This window comes from Haematobia irritans, chromosome 5 (genome assembly GCF_050003625.1).
Source record: "Haematobia irritans isolate KBUSLIRL chromosome 5, ASM5000362v1, whole genome shotgun sequence".
Taxonomy (NCBI): Eukaryota; Metazoa; Arthropoda; class Insecta; order Diptera; family Muscidae; genus Haematobia; species Haematobia irritans.
The window spans coordinates 122,626,060-122,644,421 of record NC_134401.1 but is presented as its reverse complement, the minus strand read 5'-3'; the positions used below and the strand labels follow the sequence as shown (position 1 = coordinate 122,644,421).

General features: G+C 32.9%; 1 protein-coding gene across 1 annotated transcript in view; it reads left to right on the top strand.

Annotated features, from left to right (window-relative positions):
- The window catches only part of LOC142240026 (uncharacterized), a 105,663-nt gene that overhangs the window by 34,283 nt on the left and 53,018 nt on the right, over positions 1-18,362 (top strand). Inside the window, exons 2-5 of the mRNA XM_075311744.1 lie at positions 4,157-5,088; positions 5,148-5,289; positions 8,762-9,031; positions 14,945-15,060. Of these exons, the coding sequence (XP_075167859.1) occupies positions 4,157-5,088; positions 5,148-5,289; positions 8,762-9,031; positions 14,945-15,060 (1,460 nt within the window). The remainder of the gene's footprint in view (positions 1-4,156; positions 5,089-5,147; positions 5,290-8,761; positions 9,032-14,944; positions 15,061-18,362) is intronic.

Genomic DNA, 18,362 nt, shown 5'->3' with positions numbered 1-18,362 from the left:
AAATAACAAAAACAAATATTGTTTACATAAAACATATCACATTGTAAGCTTCTTATTTATTGTGATCTACATTTAATTCCTATCGTAGTTCCGATCTGATAAGAAGCATTAAGCATTGACTATGATTACGATTTATTTTTGAAATTGATTATTTCATTCACATAGATGTGAAACAAATTACAATGAATTTAATCTACATACACTTAACTCAACAGGAAATATTTATAATATTAAATTAATGGCTCAATTATTTATTTAAATTTTATATGAATAGTTAATGGTGAAAATGATTAATAAAGGTTCGAGAGAAGTGTAACAACTAAACAGAAGTTTCAAAAATTGCAAACCATTATAGAAATTGTTGACAACTATAGATATGGTGTCAGTTTACTAAGACTGTATTGCATGAAGGAGGCAACTTTAATTAAACTTCACTATATGTTTTTCATATACACAATTGTGGATTTTCTAAACATTGAAAGAACAATATCGTACATCCGGCTTTAATAATAAATGCCTTGTCAACTTAAAATGTTGAACAAAGTGAATAGGCGATGGCACGTATTTCGGCCACAAAGGTGCTCCCAATGAAAAAGTCTATACCATGAAATATTGGTACAAACTGAATCGGTAAATATACGCAGATAATGTGTCACTAGTATTCAGGGGAAAAATTCGCAGATTCTATCAGGAATATCACATAGAGAGTATTTCGAATGTTTGAGAGTATACGTAGATAATGTACCACTAGCAGTGAGGTGACAAATTTACAGATTCATCAGAGATGGCATTTAGAATGTCTTTCGAACGAGTGAGAAATGGGTAAGGACGAGTGGTCTAGGAGTAAATACAAATATAACAGACTGGGATTGTTCAACTTTAAGGCCGGTACTAATCAGGGATGGGAACTACAGTACTACCAATACTTTTTTACCGTTGTCAATACCGTGAATTGGTTTAGTACCTTTTGGTGTATACAGTTTTGAACCGATATCAGTTTTCATGGTATCATAATTTTGATTGCACGTTATGTGCTGTATACAGAATATGGCATCCTGAGCAGATTTTCCAACTTTGCCAAAACAAATAGTGAAGTTCATACGGAAAGTAAATTACCATTTTGTTGAAAACAAGATTTTCTTAAATTTCAGGAATATTTTGGGACGGCAATGCGTGTGATTCTATGTTATGCTTCTACAATGTTGCTTTCTAGAAAAGGAGTTGTCGATTACATACTGGAATGACAGCCGTTACAATACAATGGTAGCCTAAATAACTTTGAAAGCGAAATTAAAACTGAAAAACAATCAAAAGTAATTTGAAAATCATAAGTTGAAACAAAAATATTTTTTTTTATTATTTTTTTTTTTTATTATTTTATTAGTTATTTATTTTATTATTTTTTTTTTTTCTTATGCTAGACTACATATTTTACAGTCAAGATTAGAACATGAAATATCAAGCAATTTTATTTAAAAGGAAGTTCTTCACAATAATCTTCTTACGGATTAAATTAATACAAAAACAAAGATTTAATAGAATTTAAAGATTTAAAAGTATTTGCATTATTTATTTATATATTATGTCCTGCACAACAAGAACAATATCTTATAATTAAAGTGCAGGAAATCGTATCCATAAATAATTTTTTAGTAGGAATACGAAATATCTAAAAGTCCCTTTAAGCATTAATACAAATGTATAGTTTTGTGACTTATAATATTTATAATTAGTTATAAAAAAGTGGATTTTCCATTCCTGGTTTTAAGTTCCTTCAATGTGAAAGTTTTTTTAGTTTTTTAACTTCTATTATTAAAACATGGTACTACACAAGGAAAATGTTCACTGATGGAATTGAACTTAATACGGGTCTCTAGAAGACATTGAATTTCCCTTTGGCGGTTTTGAAAAATGCTTCGAAATATTCTACAGGCTGAAATTTCAATTTTGAGGAAATGGCAAAGACTTGCTGAGTATCGATTTTCGAAAAAAGTCAGCGCGTGCCATTTAGTAAGCCATGTACAAATTCTCCTAATGTCGTGTTACATTTATTGTCATTAGATGTGCTGGTCAGACATCGCCATTACTGAGGAAGAAAATTGAGCACGGGTACAGAGCGATTCAATACTTAATAAACCAATCACTATGGATTATGTTATGGTGCAAGCCCTGGTCGACAAGAAATTGATAATAATGTATAGTATCTCATTTTGTTAATCATTCAAGAGATATTTTTTGATTTTAGTTTTAATATATTTAAATTAAATGAATTTTTCGCCAATTTAAAGAAAGTCAATCAACTTTTTTTTTATTGTGGGGAACTACACCTAAGTCAAAGCATATTTGGCAAGTATTTTGGGTGATGAAGGACAGTGGTTGATTCGCTGTCACAGAGATCTAATTTGCAGGTGTTCGGAAAATGTTTATTCACATGGGTTAAAAATGTTGTTTCTTTTATGTAGGTCAAGTACTTACCGGACCACCCTCATATTAATTGGCGTGCACTATTACGGCCAATGATTTCTCCGAGTCCTCATTTGGAAGGAAAAGGGTATGTTTTTTTTTCTCAGAGTACAGTGCTATCTCTCAAACTTGGACAATCTGAAAAGCGGACACTTCTCAAAGGTGGTTAAGCCTCATTTAGGCTTATCCAACTTTATGTATACAGTCCTAGATGCAACCTCTAGGCATAAGTGATTTCCGGCTGACTTTGCCATTTCCTCACTTTTTTTTATAAAAGTACAATTCTGTCTGATGCAAAAACAAATCATCAGCACTATTCTTTTTTGTCAAATAGGTTATCATTGAGGGAATTCTTCTTAAAATATAATCGTCGTGCCTATTATGGAGAATACTATAAGAATAGATTTCTAAGAAAATAACTCAAAATAAAAAAAATATTTTCTTCAGAGAATAATAAAAACATTGTATAAACATTTTAAAAAAATATGCGTGTATTAAATGTACATCTTTCGATGATGACAAACCTTCACAGCACTCCAATATTGGGCTATTTATTTTTATTTTATTTTATTTTATTTACAGATTTATTGAAATTAAAAATTACCATAAATAGAAAAATAACTATGCACTAAAAACATAGACTACAGGCCTAGATTTTCGGGAATGTTTTTGGTTGATTCATTCCGTTCATATAAGAAAATTCTGTTAGTACTTTCAAGCGAAACAAATTTTTCGAATTCACTTGGTCAATGCCATTTGAAATGTATCTATTTTGTCTTGAATAATGTAAAGATCACATAACATATAGATAAATATCATTAATAAAATGAAATACAAAAAAATAATTTTTTGTTTGGCAAAGAAGTAGGAATTAATTTCGGAAAAATTATCAAGGCACTTTCTCAAAACTTTGCAAAACTGCTACTAAGAAATTCAGCTGATTCTTTGTATTAAGAAAAGAAAAATATTGCAAAATTTGAAGTATACTAAATCTTATTTTTGATGAGGTTTCATACTACTTTATCACCTTATACTTATGAACTAAATAGAAAATATATACTGAAAAAAAATTTTCGCATTAGCCTTACAATGGAAATCAAGGACATATCCCAATAAACATTGCTGATAATTTGGTTAAGTTGTTTTTATATCCTCCACCATAGGATGGGGGTATATTAACTTTGCTATTCCTTTTGCAACACATCGGAATATTGCTCTAAGACCCCATAAAGTATATATATTCTGGGTCGTGGTGAAACTCTGAGCCGATTTAGCCACGTCCGTCTGTTGAAATCACGCTATCTTCCTAACGAAACAAGCTATCGACTTGAAACTTGGCATAAGTAGTTGCTATTAAGGTAGATACTTGGCCCAAGTAATTCGATTGCGGATCACAATCTTTAGTAGAAGTTTCTACGCAATCTATGTTGCTACTGAGGGTACATAAAATTCGGCTGGCCGAACTTACTGCCGTATATACTTGTTATTAATTCCATTTATTGAGCTCATCTACAACATATTCAAATGATTTTCTTTTCATCCAATTGTTAGTACAAAAAGCCTTCAACATTTTAGACAACTTTTTTATCTTTAAACCAAAGATTAATTTTCTCAGGTTTCGAAACTATTGTAGTTTTTCTATATTGATTTACTAAACTTAGATTTTGAAATTATTTTTTTTTTTTTTTTACAGTTAAAATCCCAGCTATCCTTAGCATTTTTGCTATCTTTCTCATATCCCTTCCATCGACAATTTCCGGACCCACCAGCGACATGGCTAACGTAGAATTCTCCAACAGTTTGGAAACCTTTGGAGTTAAGCTCTTCTCAGAGCTAGCTAAAGAAAATCCCAAGAAGAATATTGTCTTCTCACCCTTCTCCATTCAAACTTGTGTAGCCATGGCTCGCATGGGTGCTGCTGGTGAAACTGCTGCCGAAATGGACAAAGGATTTGGATATACTGCAACTAGTGAAGATGCTTTGGCCGATAATTATCATTCGATTTTGGCCACCTATGAAGATAGCAAAATTTTGAAAATTGCCAACAAAATCTATATCATGAAGAATTATGAAATTCAAGAGAAATTCAATGAATTGTTGACTAAGAAATTCTTTTCGACTGCTGAAAATATTAATTTTGCTGAGAGTCAAAAATCTGCCCAAGCCATTAATGGCTGGGTTGAATCCAAGACGAATAACTTGATAAAGGATCTCGTTTCTCCAGATTCCTTGAATCAAGATACACGTCTAGTACTCTTAAATGCCATTCACTTCAAGGGTGATTGGGTTCATCCATTCCCTGAACATGGTACTCGTGAAAAGGATTTCTATTTGGATGAAACCAATACCGTTAAGGTACAAATGATGCATATCAGTGAGAATTTCCGTTATGGTGAATTTCCTGAATTGGATGCTACGGCCTTGGAAATGCCCTATAAGGATTCCGATCTTTCCATGTTGGTTATTTTACCTAACTCTCGTACTGGTTTAGCTGCTTTGGAAGAGAAGTTGAAGACCATCTCATTGCAAGAATTGACCAGTAAAATGTATTCCACCAAGGTCATTGTAGATATGCCAAAATTCAAGGCTGAATTTGAAGTGGAATTGAAGGATGTTTTGAAGAACGTAAGTATATACATACGATTTTAATAGGGATTTAAATTTATTGAATATATATGTTTTAGTTGGGAATGGGCAATATGTTCTCTGACAATGCAGATTTCAGTAAAATGTTGAAATCTCCGGAACCCTTGAAAGTATCGAAGGTTATCCACAAGGCTTTCATTGAAGTTAATGAAAAGGGTACTGAGGCTGCTGCTGCTACTGGTATGTTGTCGTTTATATTATTTTTTTTGTTGGCTGCCTTTCCTTTTTCCTTTATGTTTTTTCTCATCTGTATGTAACTAACCCATTTCACTAACACTGCTTTCCTTTTCTTATATGGTTTACTAACCCAAAGTTAAAATGTCTTAAAATTATATATGTGCCGATTGTTTTAGTTAATTGTTATTATAGGCAAGCATAAAACACAAACAATTAATTAAAAATCTGTAAATGAATATTAACAATACTACTACAAAGAATTTAGAAGAAAAAGTTAGAATTAAAATAGAGCTTTAATATATTTTATTGAGAGAGTAAATGGTTAGACTTGAAATAGCACTGCCATTTTGCCTAGGAATAAACGGAAAACGTATTACTCTCAAATATCCCTATTTATTCAGAAATTTATTAAATATTGATATTTTTGATTAAAGCTGCTCTACATTAAAGAACAACTTCCAAAACAGATTAATACATTATCGAAATCCTATATGGATTTAATCTGATTAGTCTTACAACATGGGACCTAATTTTAACGTAGATCTGATTTTACTTGTTAAACATCTCAAACAAATATGATCCGATATACTTGATGTCTCAATTGCTACTTACTATTTCGGAGAGGTTGGTGGACACGTATCACAGAACAACTGTTCATTTAAGTGTGCTCCCAAACTTCTAGATCGGTTTAGGACCAGTCCCAGTTCTGGCCAAAACGTGTGAAAGGGACACGTCACTTAAACAAGCGTTTGTAATTAACAGAGTAAATTTACACTTTAGGACACGACTTGGATCCATTCCTGAGGACACGTCCTGGGACTATTATGCACGAGCACCCCCATAGACAGATGCTCACGAAGCAATCTGTTTCAGTTTGATCACCAGAAACGAAAAACTTTTGATATGTGTTGCACAATAGATAGATAATTCTGATAATTGTATTTCAGTAAATGTTTAGATTCCATAAAATGTTAATATCAAGAGAGTTGAGAAATCAATAAACTATATGGAACTTTAAAAATTGCCACAGAATGGAGCAACCGTGCCACTCACGTGATAGGTCAGTCAGTGGCAATTTGTATCAATATCTCGTAGGGTACTTACTCGAAGGGTTGTGTACTGGGTCCTCATTGCATGAACTCATCGGCTTTATTGATAATGCATTATTTCTTTATTCTGACGAAACAGTCAATAAGGTGAATTTTTTAGGCAAGCATAAAACACAACCAATTAATTAAAAATCTGTAAATGAATATTAACAATACTACTACAAAGAATTTAGAAGAAAAAGTTAGAATAAAAATAGAGCTTTAATATATTTTATTGAGAGAGTAAATGGTTAGACTTGAAATAGCACTGCCATTTTGCCTAGGAATAAACGGAAAACGTATTACTGTCAAATATCCCTATTTATTCAGAAATTTATTAAATATGGATAGTTTTGATTAAAGCTGCTCTACATTAAAGAACAACTTCCAAAACAGATTAATACATTATCGAAATCCTATATGGATTTAATCTGATTAGTCTTACAACATGGGACCTAATTTTAACGTAGATCTGATTTTACTTGTTAAACATCTCAAACAAATATGATCCGATATACTTGATGTCTCAATTGCTACTTACTATTTCGGAGAGGTTGGTGGGCACGTATCACAGAACAACTGTTCATTTAAGTGTGCTCCCAAACTTCTAGATCGGTTTAGGACCAGTCCCAGTTCTGGCCAAAACGTGTGAAAGGGACACGTCACTTAAACAAGCGTTTGTAATTAACAGAGTAAATTTACACTTTAGGACGCGACTTGGATCCATTCCTGAGGACACGTCCTGGGACTATTATGCACGAGCACCCCCATAGACAGATGCTCACGAAGCAATCTATTTCAGTATGATCACCAGAAACGAAAAACTTTTGAAATGTGTTGCACAATAGATAATTCTGATAATTGTATTTCAGTAAATGTTTAGATTCCATAAAATGTTAATATCAAGAGAGTTGAGAAATCAATAAACTATATGGAAGTTTAAAAATTGCCACAGAATGGAGCACCCGTGCCACTCACGTGATAGGTCAGTCAGTGGCAATTTGTATCAATATCTCGTAGGGTACTTACTCGAAGGGTTGTCTACTGGGTCCTCATTGCATGAACTCATCGGCTTTATTGATAATGCATTATTTCTTTATTCTGACGAAACAGTCAATAAGGTGAATTTTTTTTTTATATTGTTGGGCCATTGACAATTTGAAATATTGATTATGAGATATAAGGGAAAGTGGGCGAACTCCTAACGAGTACTCGTAGTTTAACCTCACCCATAGAAAAAATCATGAATGGCGTAAACTTTTCAAAACAATCCGTTCATGAAAGTGAATCAACATGCATGTGGTGTCAAACTGAAAACAGACGGTGACAATCTGACAACGATAAAATGACACCATGCGTTGTGAAAACAATAATCAGCGTTCGTGATCTGAAAATGTAATGTTTACAAATTTATAAAAAAAATCCGCTACCGTTACTCGAACCAAAAAAAAAAAAACGAAAGCCGCCGAACACTCGTGGACGAAACCGTGAACATTCCGTTTTGATTTTTCGGAATGTTTCCGTTTCATTTTGTTACCTCCCGTTCACGATTTTGGAACGTAGTTTTTTCTATTAGTGCACTCTAAATCAAGATAATGTTCCCAAGGACTTCCCCAAAGCGAAAAATATATTTCTTTTGTTCTGAAATGTTGGTATAAACTGTTTTTTTTTTTTCTACAATCAACAAGACGAGCGTAATTAGCAAAAGTGCATATGCAATAACGGCAATAATGTCTGAAAAAACCACGGACACAGTGCGATCTTTAAAATAATCCACGAAATTGCTCTGAATGAGAGGAAAGTGGAGGTAGATGTATCCAAAGACATAATATAGCAAAAGTGTTTTTTGAAAGCTGAAATGAAATGTTTCCCATTTTTCTATTTGAGCTTCCAATCCTCGATTTTGTTGGAAAAAGAAAGTTAAACGTTGAATCAAAGTAAATAATTATAGAATTCATTAGATTATTTAGATCTAGTGTAGATTTTATATGAAATTTGCGGAAACTAAACTACGGAAAATGCAAATGTAACGATCTATATATAGATAATGCTTTAGTAAACAGTATTATAATAGTAAGTCTAATAACATCAAGGTGAAGGATTATTGACAATTATTATATTTTAAGTAAAAACCTAAAGAAACTACATATGGGCAAGTCTTCTATAAATCGCAATAAAATTCATCTACACATAATCAAAAGCCATTACACTATATACACTCTACCGATTTCCGACACTACATATTCGTATCCTCCACAAAAATTCGTAGAATTTTCCTATCTTTCATAATTTGTTTGTCCCTGTTATGCTCTTACCTCTTCACTATTGCTTTTGTGTTGTTAATTCTCATTTTTCTTACATTATATGTATGAATTTTATTCATATAGGAATGTCGGTGCGTAAAAAGCGGTCTTTGGTTGATATGTCTGAACCCAAAGACTTTATATGCGATCATCCATATGTGTATTATATAAACCATAAAACAATTGCTACGTCTGTATCATCATCTCCATCATCTACGCCAGATATATCATTGAATTTAACTAAGATGGTAACACTTTTCATGGGTTCGAAACGTTTTGCTATAGGAGATGTAGCTGCTGATAATGCAGCACAAACTCCTGACTCAAGTACTAATAGACTGAGTGATGAATTGTAAATTATACCTCAAATAATAAAAAAAGGCAAGGCAAATATATTTAAAGAAAATATACCATAATAAAAATAAAAAGTGTAAAAAATGTTTTACGTTATATGAAGACTTTCTGAAGAAATCCATTGTTTATGCACAAAACAATCATCCATCCAATAGTTGTCAGTGAAAAAGTTTGTGAAAAATAGTGGAAATAAATATACACCGAATAAAAGTGAACTGTTTTATAGGAAGAATGAACTACCTCGCACGAAAATTGAACTAAATTTTAGTCCACATTTTGAGATTTCCACAAAGCGTTGTTAAAACCAGGAAAATTTAATGCCGCTATGGTACTTTTTAACTGCAGTTCACGAAATTAACTAAAAATAAAGAAGAAAATCATTGGCGCAAAATTATCACCATTTTAACCATGCAGTAGTTCATTCTTACTATTTTTGGGAATCGTACAAAAATCTTCGTTTGCTTTGGTTCATATTGAACTTATGTGCACGGTCATTGAACTTTATACCCACGTTTACTTCATAAAATTGTTGAGACATACTTATAAAAAAGTAAGATTTCATTAAGCTGTAGAAAATTTCGAAAAAAATAATAAAATTTATACTCCAAAAAAAGTGAACTCTCTATTTCACTAAAGCCAATTTAACTTTATTTTAGTTCATGGAATTATTATGTTTGTAGAAAGTTTCCTTTACTCTAATAATTTTTTGTGTACGTTAGTTAAATTAACTAAAACCGAGGAAAAAACTATACTCAAATGAAACATAAAGATTAACTAAATTCATGTCTTCCACAAAATAGTTCAGAATTTCTTTAAATTTGTAAATTTTACCAAAAATGCGACCATCATGAACTTCGTATGGCACTAAAGATATTCTTGCAATTTTGAACCCCAAGTTTTTCCTTCAAACTATAAAATTTTCTTTCACAAGTGAAAAAACTTAGTTATGTCTAATAAATTTTCTTGAATTTGTCGAAAAATATTTACTTTTTTTATGACATCGGCGTGATGCCAACGTTTGTAATACTGTTTAGTTAAAATTTTCTACAAATATTCAAAATTTTCTAAAATTAATCGAAAGTTTTCTTCCTGGTGGGTTCACTGTTTTTTCAGTGTAACTACTAGCAAATAATTTTTTTCCAATAAAAATAAGTTAAATTTAGCGTTAGTTTAACTACGGACATTTTTTTCTGTGTACTAAATTTGCTTAAATATGTTAAAGTAGTAAACAATATCTTTCTACATCATAATTAACATATATAAGTATCCCAGCAAAAAAAGCGTCGCCAAAAAAAAGTAATGAAAATGTTCTTTTTGAATTCTGAAGTGGTGCAAAATTGACGCGGACGCGATGAATTTAACATAGGCTTGTCATAGGATGGAAGTCCTCCATTTCAACAGCCGTTGAACTGACTTTGCATCACTTCTTTAGGTGTGATCCGAATTCAATGTTTTGAATGTAAATTAAAAAGTTCTGTGATATTTTATCAAATAAATAATTTTTATAATTTTTTATAATTTTTAATGACGCTTGTCGGAAACGTTTGACCTCAAATATTTTCAAAAATTCACAATTTGTTCCAATAGGATTTAGAATTTTTTTCGACAAAATTTAAATTATTTGCACCATTTTATGAATTCTTACTCCGTTTTTAATGTATTTGAAACAAAAAAGTTAAAATTACCCATTAAAAGTATGAAAAAACAATAGTTTCTCCAGTGAATCAAAGTTTCTGGGACTCTCTTGGAATCACGCAGAAACTTTCTCGTATTGTGCTTTAAAAACCTCAAGCACCGTTCTGAAAAAGACTCACGGTTGATCTAATTGTCCGGAATAGGAAAAAGTAGCATATATCGTCGCGACCGTCTTCTCATATTCATAATTTCTTGGAGTATATCCGTACCCATTCGATCTTTTGAAAAGGGCTACTGTCTCATCCATTTTGTCACTTCGTCTTACATGGTAACAAAATATACCCTTAATTCTATTTCTAAGCGAATCTGATAAAGTAAATAAGTAAAACGCCTTGTGTGCCAGCCAGTGTTGCTAGGGAAATTTTTCGGTTTACCCTACAAGGCCTATTTTCCCTACATTCCCAAAAAAAAAATTCTCTACAATTTCCCCTACAGTATTTTTCATTAAATTGTAACAAAAATTACAAATTATCTTGAAACAACTGAAAATGCAATGTATATTACGTAAAAATAAGTTTATATTCGGTCTTTTAAAATTTTATTAATCACAAAAATAATAGAGTTCCTTAAAGAAATTAAGTTTTTTAGATGCGTAGTCCTTCATTTGATTCTCACAAAATCTCTATTGTTGATCTGTTGCAAGTACTTCATGTTTGGCAAAGAATATACTAAGATGTACTTCAAAATTGCTCACCAAATTTGGTTGATAATTTATAATATTTTATAAGTTACCTTTTTTTGCGGAAAAATATTTTTTAAGTGAAGCTTCAATTCATCACGTTTCTTGTGTTTTAATTTACCACAGCTCATGTGTTTGCAACAAACAATTCAATCACTCTTCTATTTTTCGTCTTTCACTTCAGCGAGCAGTCCTATACAGATTTCTTTGCAAACGATTCCTACCTAAATTTTTATTTTCTATTCTTTCTGATAGTTTCCGAAGAAATAATAAATTAAGAACAATCACACATTATTAAAGATCAAGCCTTGGTGGCTTCTAAATTCATCCCCCAGAGACACCAAAATATAAAAAAAAAATTTAAAAATTGTGTTGCGTGAGAAAGTCCATACATTCTGCCCCTACGTCCCTACAAGACGCTAAATATTAGAAAACTACCCTACATGTAGCTAATTTTCCCTACTTTTGGCAACATTGGTGCCAGCTCATATTTGCATTCGGAACATATGATTGAAAATAGCGACATTTTCTCCCTTATGAAAATCAAATAAAAAGTATACCAAACTTGCGGAATGGCAACACTACTCTGCAAATATCACAAATTTGGATCACATCCTAACACTATGCATTAAAATATGTTATTAGAATTGCTTTTTATAATACTTTAGTCTGTATTTAATGTAGCATACTTTGGGGATCAATAAATAAAATTTTAACAGGTTGGCTGATAAGTCCCCGGTCTAACAAAGAAAAGCACATTTTTTGTCAAAATTCGTTTTTATTATTCAACATTGGGAGCCACCGTGGTGCAATGGTTAGCATGCCCGCCTTGCATACACAAGGTCGTGGGTTCGATTCCTGCTTCGACCGAACACCAAAAAGTTTTTCAGCGGTGGATTATCCCACCTCAGTAATGCTGGTGACATTTCTGAGGGTCTCAAAGCTTCTCTAAGTGGTTTCACTGCAATGTGGAACGCCGTTCGGACTCGGCTATAAAAAGGTGGTCCCTTGCAATTGAGCTTAACATGGAATCGGGCAGCACTCAGTGATATGAGAGAAGTTCACCAATGTGGTATCACAATGGACTGAATAGTCTAAGTGAGCCAGATACATCGGGCTGCCACCTAACCTAACCTAACATAGTTTCCTTCAAGAGCGATACAACGATTATAACGAACTTCCAATTTTTTGATACCATTTTGGTAGTACTCCTTCGGTTTTCCCTCAAAATAGGCCTCATTTTCGGCGATCACCTCTTCATTGCAGCCAAATTTTTTCCTGCGAGCATTCTTTTTGAGGTCTGAGAACCAGAAAAAGTCGCTGGGGGCCAGATCTGGAGAATACGGTGGGTGGGGAAGCAATTCGAAGCCCAATTCATGAATTTTTGCCATCGTTCTCAATGACTTGTGGCACGGTGCGTTGTCTTGGTGGAACAACAATTTTTTCTTCTTCATATGGGGCCGTTTTGCGCGATTTCGACCTTCAAACGCTCCAATAACGCCATATAATAGTCACTGTTGATGGTTTTTCCCTTCTCAAGATAGTCGATAAAAATTATTCCATGCGCTTCCCAAAAAACAGAGGCCATTACTTTGCCAGCGGACTTTTGAGTCTTTCCACGCTTCGGAGACGGTTCACCGGTCGCTGTCCACTCAGCCGACTGTCGATTGGACTCAGGAGTGTAGTGATGGAGCCATGTTTCATCCATTGTCACATATCGACGGAAAAACTCGTGTGTATTACGAGTTAACAGCTGCAAACACCGCTCAGAATCATCAACACGTTGTTGTTTTTGGTCAAATGTGAGCTGGCGCGGCACCCATTTTGCACAGAGCTTCCGCATATCCAAATATTGATGAATGATATGACCAACACGTTCCTTTGATACCTTAAGGCTTCTGCTATCTCGATCAACTTCATTTTATGGTCATTCAAAATCATTTTGTGGATTTTTTTGATGTTTTCGTCGGTAACCACCTCTTTTGGGCGTCCACTGCGTTCCCAGTCCTCCGTGCTCATTTCACCATGCTTGAATTTTGCATACCAATCAATTATTGTTGATTTCCCTGGGGCAGAGTCCGGAAACTCATTATCAAGCCAAGTTTTTGCTTCCACCGTATTTTTTCACTTCAGAAAACAGTATTTTATCAAAATACGAAATTCCTTTTTTTTTCATTTTTTTTTTCACAATAACAAAAGTTGCTTCACAAGAGACGCTCTATCTCACAAACTAATTGACTTACAGACGTCAAATTTTGACACCAATCATTTGAAGGTTGGTACTATATAAAATTTATATGCATTTAATACTAGCGACGCCATCTATGTGTCAGACCGGGGACTTATCAGCCAACCTGTTAAAGGGTTTTAGTAAAAAATAAAGCGAACTATATAACTTATTTCATACGTATAAACACAAATCTCCATAAAAAAATTGCGTTTAGACCTTTTGATGTGTTGGGAAATTGGGAAATCTAACAAAGATATATCCTTTAAAAATTACCTTATCAGTTTTGGAACAAAAGAAAAAAATAAAACAAAACATCTCGGTTTTTCGTGTGTAGGTAATTGTTCACCAGCTAAAGTCATTAGATACAGTTTAGTTAAATTCATTGGATAGGGCTGTAATTCATCTCTGTAGTTAGTTTTGGTATTTAAATGATTATTAATAGGTATAATTAATTTTTATAGGGATTTTCATCACTCCAATATCAGCTAAATATCCATTTGAAGGGCCCAAAAAATTCACAGTTGATCATCGATTTCATTATTTGCTAATGAGTTCAAACTGCATTAAATGTAGGGATCAATTAAAGAATAATACATGAATTTGTTAAATATATTAAGGCATGTGAATAAACTTATAAAATCCATCGGGAGGATGAAGACAATACTTTGTGACATAGAGCCCAATTAACCCAGGAATGGGTGATAGAAGCAATTACTGTACAATAGAATGGTCGGCGGGATGATGAGAACTCGTGAACTCATGAACGGCGTGTACGTTTCAAAACAATCCGTTGATGAAAGTGATTCATCACTACCGATGGGGTTTCCATAAGAACGTCTAACGAATATTTTAAGACTTTTCATGACCAAAGAAAGCCGATCTTGAAATCGTGAACGACCGTGGTCGAAAGTGTGAACATTACGTTTTGATTTTTCGTGAACGATTCCCTTTCATTTTGTTACCGCTCGTTCACGATTTTGGAACATAATTGTTTCTATTTGTGTATGCGACAATATAACAAAATTTACAAACCGACTAATGGCTCAGGTATCGGGAACTTTGTGGAGATTGTCTTATCAAGCTAAACCTTGGCTTTTTTAAATATCTCTAGGTTTCATTTATCAGTATATGATCGACTAGCAACATAGTTTAAAGCTTGATTTTCCATTCAATTGGGTCTCGATTTCATAAAATGAATGCATATAAAGGGTTCCATAAAGCTTTCGCATTATTTACATAAAGTAACTTGGATGATTTTGCTTTAGTACAGTACATATTAGTAAGTCATTTTTTATTCTTTTACATATAGATTTGTCCTCCTTTCTCAATTCAATTGATTGGCCCGAAAAAACAATCATACTCGATCATGGATTTTATTATGCCATACAGGCTAAAGGTGCCAATGTTCTATTTCAAGGCCAACACGTAAACTCTCTATAGAAATATATAGGAATGAAATTACGACAAAATAATTAAATAATCAGTGAATGTAATAAAATCAAACGAAATGTATTCGGATGTAGAATCGAGATAGTGAACTTCTTTTCTACATTAAAAAATAAAATAATTTTGTCAGCCTTACTCCATTTAACTATACAAGTTAACAATTTTTGTTCATTAGAAATTTATAGGGCACAAGGCCGTATAAGCTACTTACTTAACCCTGGACAGTCATCTTTCGTCAAAATGACGACGCTTAATTTTAGTATCGACGTAAAGCGTGTTTTGGTCGATTGGAAAATGATAAATTTTAGTTTTACTAATGTAACCAGTATTTGTGTGTGTTATTAATTAAAAATTAATTGAGTAAAAAAGTACACTAAATTTTAATTATAATTTTTGTTAACGATGCAATTTATAGGGCCTTGAAATAGGCCGTAGTCAAAATGACGAAAGATGACGTTAACGTTAGTGTACAAAAAAGAAGGATGACTTTCCAGGTTTAATTAAAACATACAGGTCTAAAGGTGTGGTCACACTATTCAAATATTTGTCCAAAATGAGTGGCAAACCTTTTTCCTGGAGAATAATGGAAATTTCTGAATACTATTTTTGGAAAATTCTCCTATCCAATATTAGTTAAAAATGTTTGCTGGTTTGACTGTGGCGACGAATTCTTTTTGGATATCTGTTAAATATTAGAATATGTGACCATATTCTAAGATATCACCTTCATACATGATATGTTTCCTCACTGCAAAAATATTGTCTTGAGCAAAACAATTTCTTTTCCTCAAAATATTTCTTTCATTGTCTTGATCAAAAGTCGTTAACATTTTTTATAAAGACATTTTGTCCTTAGAGTTAGTTTATGCAATTTTAAATGGGTATCTTTACATAAAACAAAATTCTGTTGAGCTATTGTGAATTGGTCCTAAAAAATTTAGAACAGATGTGCAAATATTGTTATTGATAACTTTTGGTAGCTTAGCTATAAAGCTAAAACGTATTCGAAATAGGGGGGTGCTTCAAGGGTTTATTATATTTGTGGACGAGTCTGAAATTGAAAATAAATTCAAATACTCGTATGTTTCCCGGTATCAAGTACACAAAACTCCAATTTAATTGAGTATTGGTTCGGTTTTTGCTGGCTCGGAATCAATACCACACTCTTTGGAAGCGAGCAATGCAGTTCTCGGACTCTATATAGATTCTGCATACCTGCCTATGTATTCCAAAACATGGGCCGATACTCACCATTTTCGATACACCTCTTTACGGTCCAAAAATACTTCTAGATTTCCAATTTCAGACAAATTGGATAAAAACTACGGTTTCTATAAGCCCCCAAATCGAGAGGTTGGTTTATGTGGGGACCATACCAAAACATGGACCGATGCTCACCATTTTTGGCAAACCTCTTTATGGTTCTAAAATACCTCTAGATTTCCAATTTCTGGTAAATTGAATAAAAACTGCGGATTGTAGAAGCCCAAGAAATAAAATCGGGAGATCGGTCTATATGGGGGCTATACCAAAACATGGGCCGATATTCACAATTTTTGGCACACCTCCTTATGGTCCGAAAATACCTTTAGATTTAGAATTTCAGGCAAATTAGATAAAAACTACGGTTTCTATAAGCCCAAGAAGTAAAATCGGGAGATCGGTCTGTATGGGGGCTATACCCAAACACGAACCAATACTCACTGTTTTTGGCACATCTCTTTAGGGTCATAAAATACTTCTAGATTTCAAATTTCAGGCAAATTGGATAAAAAAATACGATTTCTATAAGCCCAAGGCCCCAAATCCGGAAGTTGGTTTATATGGGGACTATATCAAAACCTGGACCGATATAGCCCATCTTCGAACATGACCTGCCTGCAGACAAAAGACGAGTTTGCACAAAATTTCAACACGATTGCTTCATTATTGAAGACTGTAGCGTGATTACAACAGACAGACGGACATGGTTATATCGTCTTAGAATTTCTCCCTGATCAAGAATATATATATATATATATATATATATATATATATATATATATATATATATACTTTATATAGTCGGAAATCGATATTTCGATGTGTTACAAACGGAATGAGAAACTTATTATTCCCCCGTCACCATTCTATGGTGGTGGGTATAAAAAAGGTTCATTGAGTTGGAAAAAAATTCTTAAACAATTTTAAAAATAAACAAAAAACAAATAAATGTTTTGCATTAATCATAAGTTAATTTCAGCATAAGTGCACTGAAAAAATTATTGGTGCAAACCCAACATTTTCATGTCCTTAAAATTCGAATATTTTTGCTTAGTATAAAAGAAATCTTTCTCTGGATTTATCCTTAAAGTTCGTTGAATTGACTTTAAAATGATTATCTTTCATAAAAAAACCTTCCTTTGACTGAGAAACTTGGCTTTAATAAATCTGACCCACTTACAAAAAATCACAGAATTTAAGGTATCATATATAGAGCCGCTTTTCGCTATGCATGCCAGCGCATATTGCCTCATATGCGGTTTTTTTATATCTGTAATGATTTCCCCATTTGTTCTATTGATCCAAACCTTCGTTTTTTCTATTTGCAGTCAAGAAAATTATTAAAGTTAAGGGAGACAAAATATCAGAGACGATTTTAAATTTTTACGTTGATCACCAATTTAATTATATTGTTAAAACTTCCCAAAATGTAACCTTGTTCAAGGGGAATTATTTTGAAAAATAAATGTTTACATTGGTTAAATGTAAAATAAAAATAAAATAATGTAATATAAATAAAAAATCCTCTAACATCGAATTGATCACAATAAATAGAATGAATCTGAAACAAGTATATACAGCAGTAAATTCGGCCGGACCGAATCTTAAATACCCACCACCATGAATCTTTTTTTTGGAGTTTAGAGAAATCATAAACATCTCTTGTAAGTGTGCAAGAAAATTATGAAATAATGCCTTGATTTGAAATCTAAAATCTGTAGATTTTTACCCCAATTATTTAACTGATTACGAGAGGTAAAATCTGGAAATTTTCCATTCAGTTCCATTCAGCAATTTCCATGATTAGTGCACCTTCTGTACCCTCAAGATCTGAAATCGGTCTATATGTAGGCCTTACCAATGGGCCGATAAAAACTAAATCAAATACACTTTTTCTGTGGGTCTAAAATGCCAATTTGTGGCAAATCGGATAAAAACTACTACGGTCTAATGGGGGCTATGCCAAAAATATGGAGGGATACACAAAGTATTCAGCACATCCAATTGTAGTTCTAGAA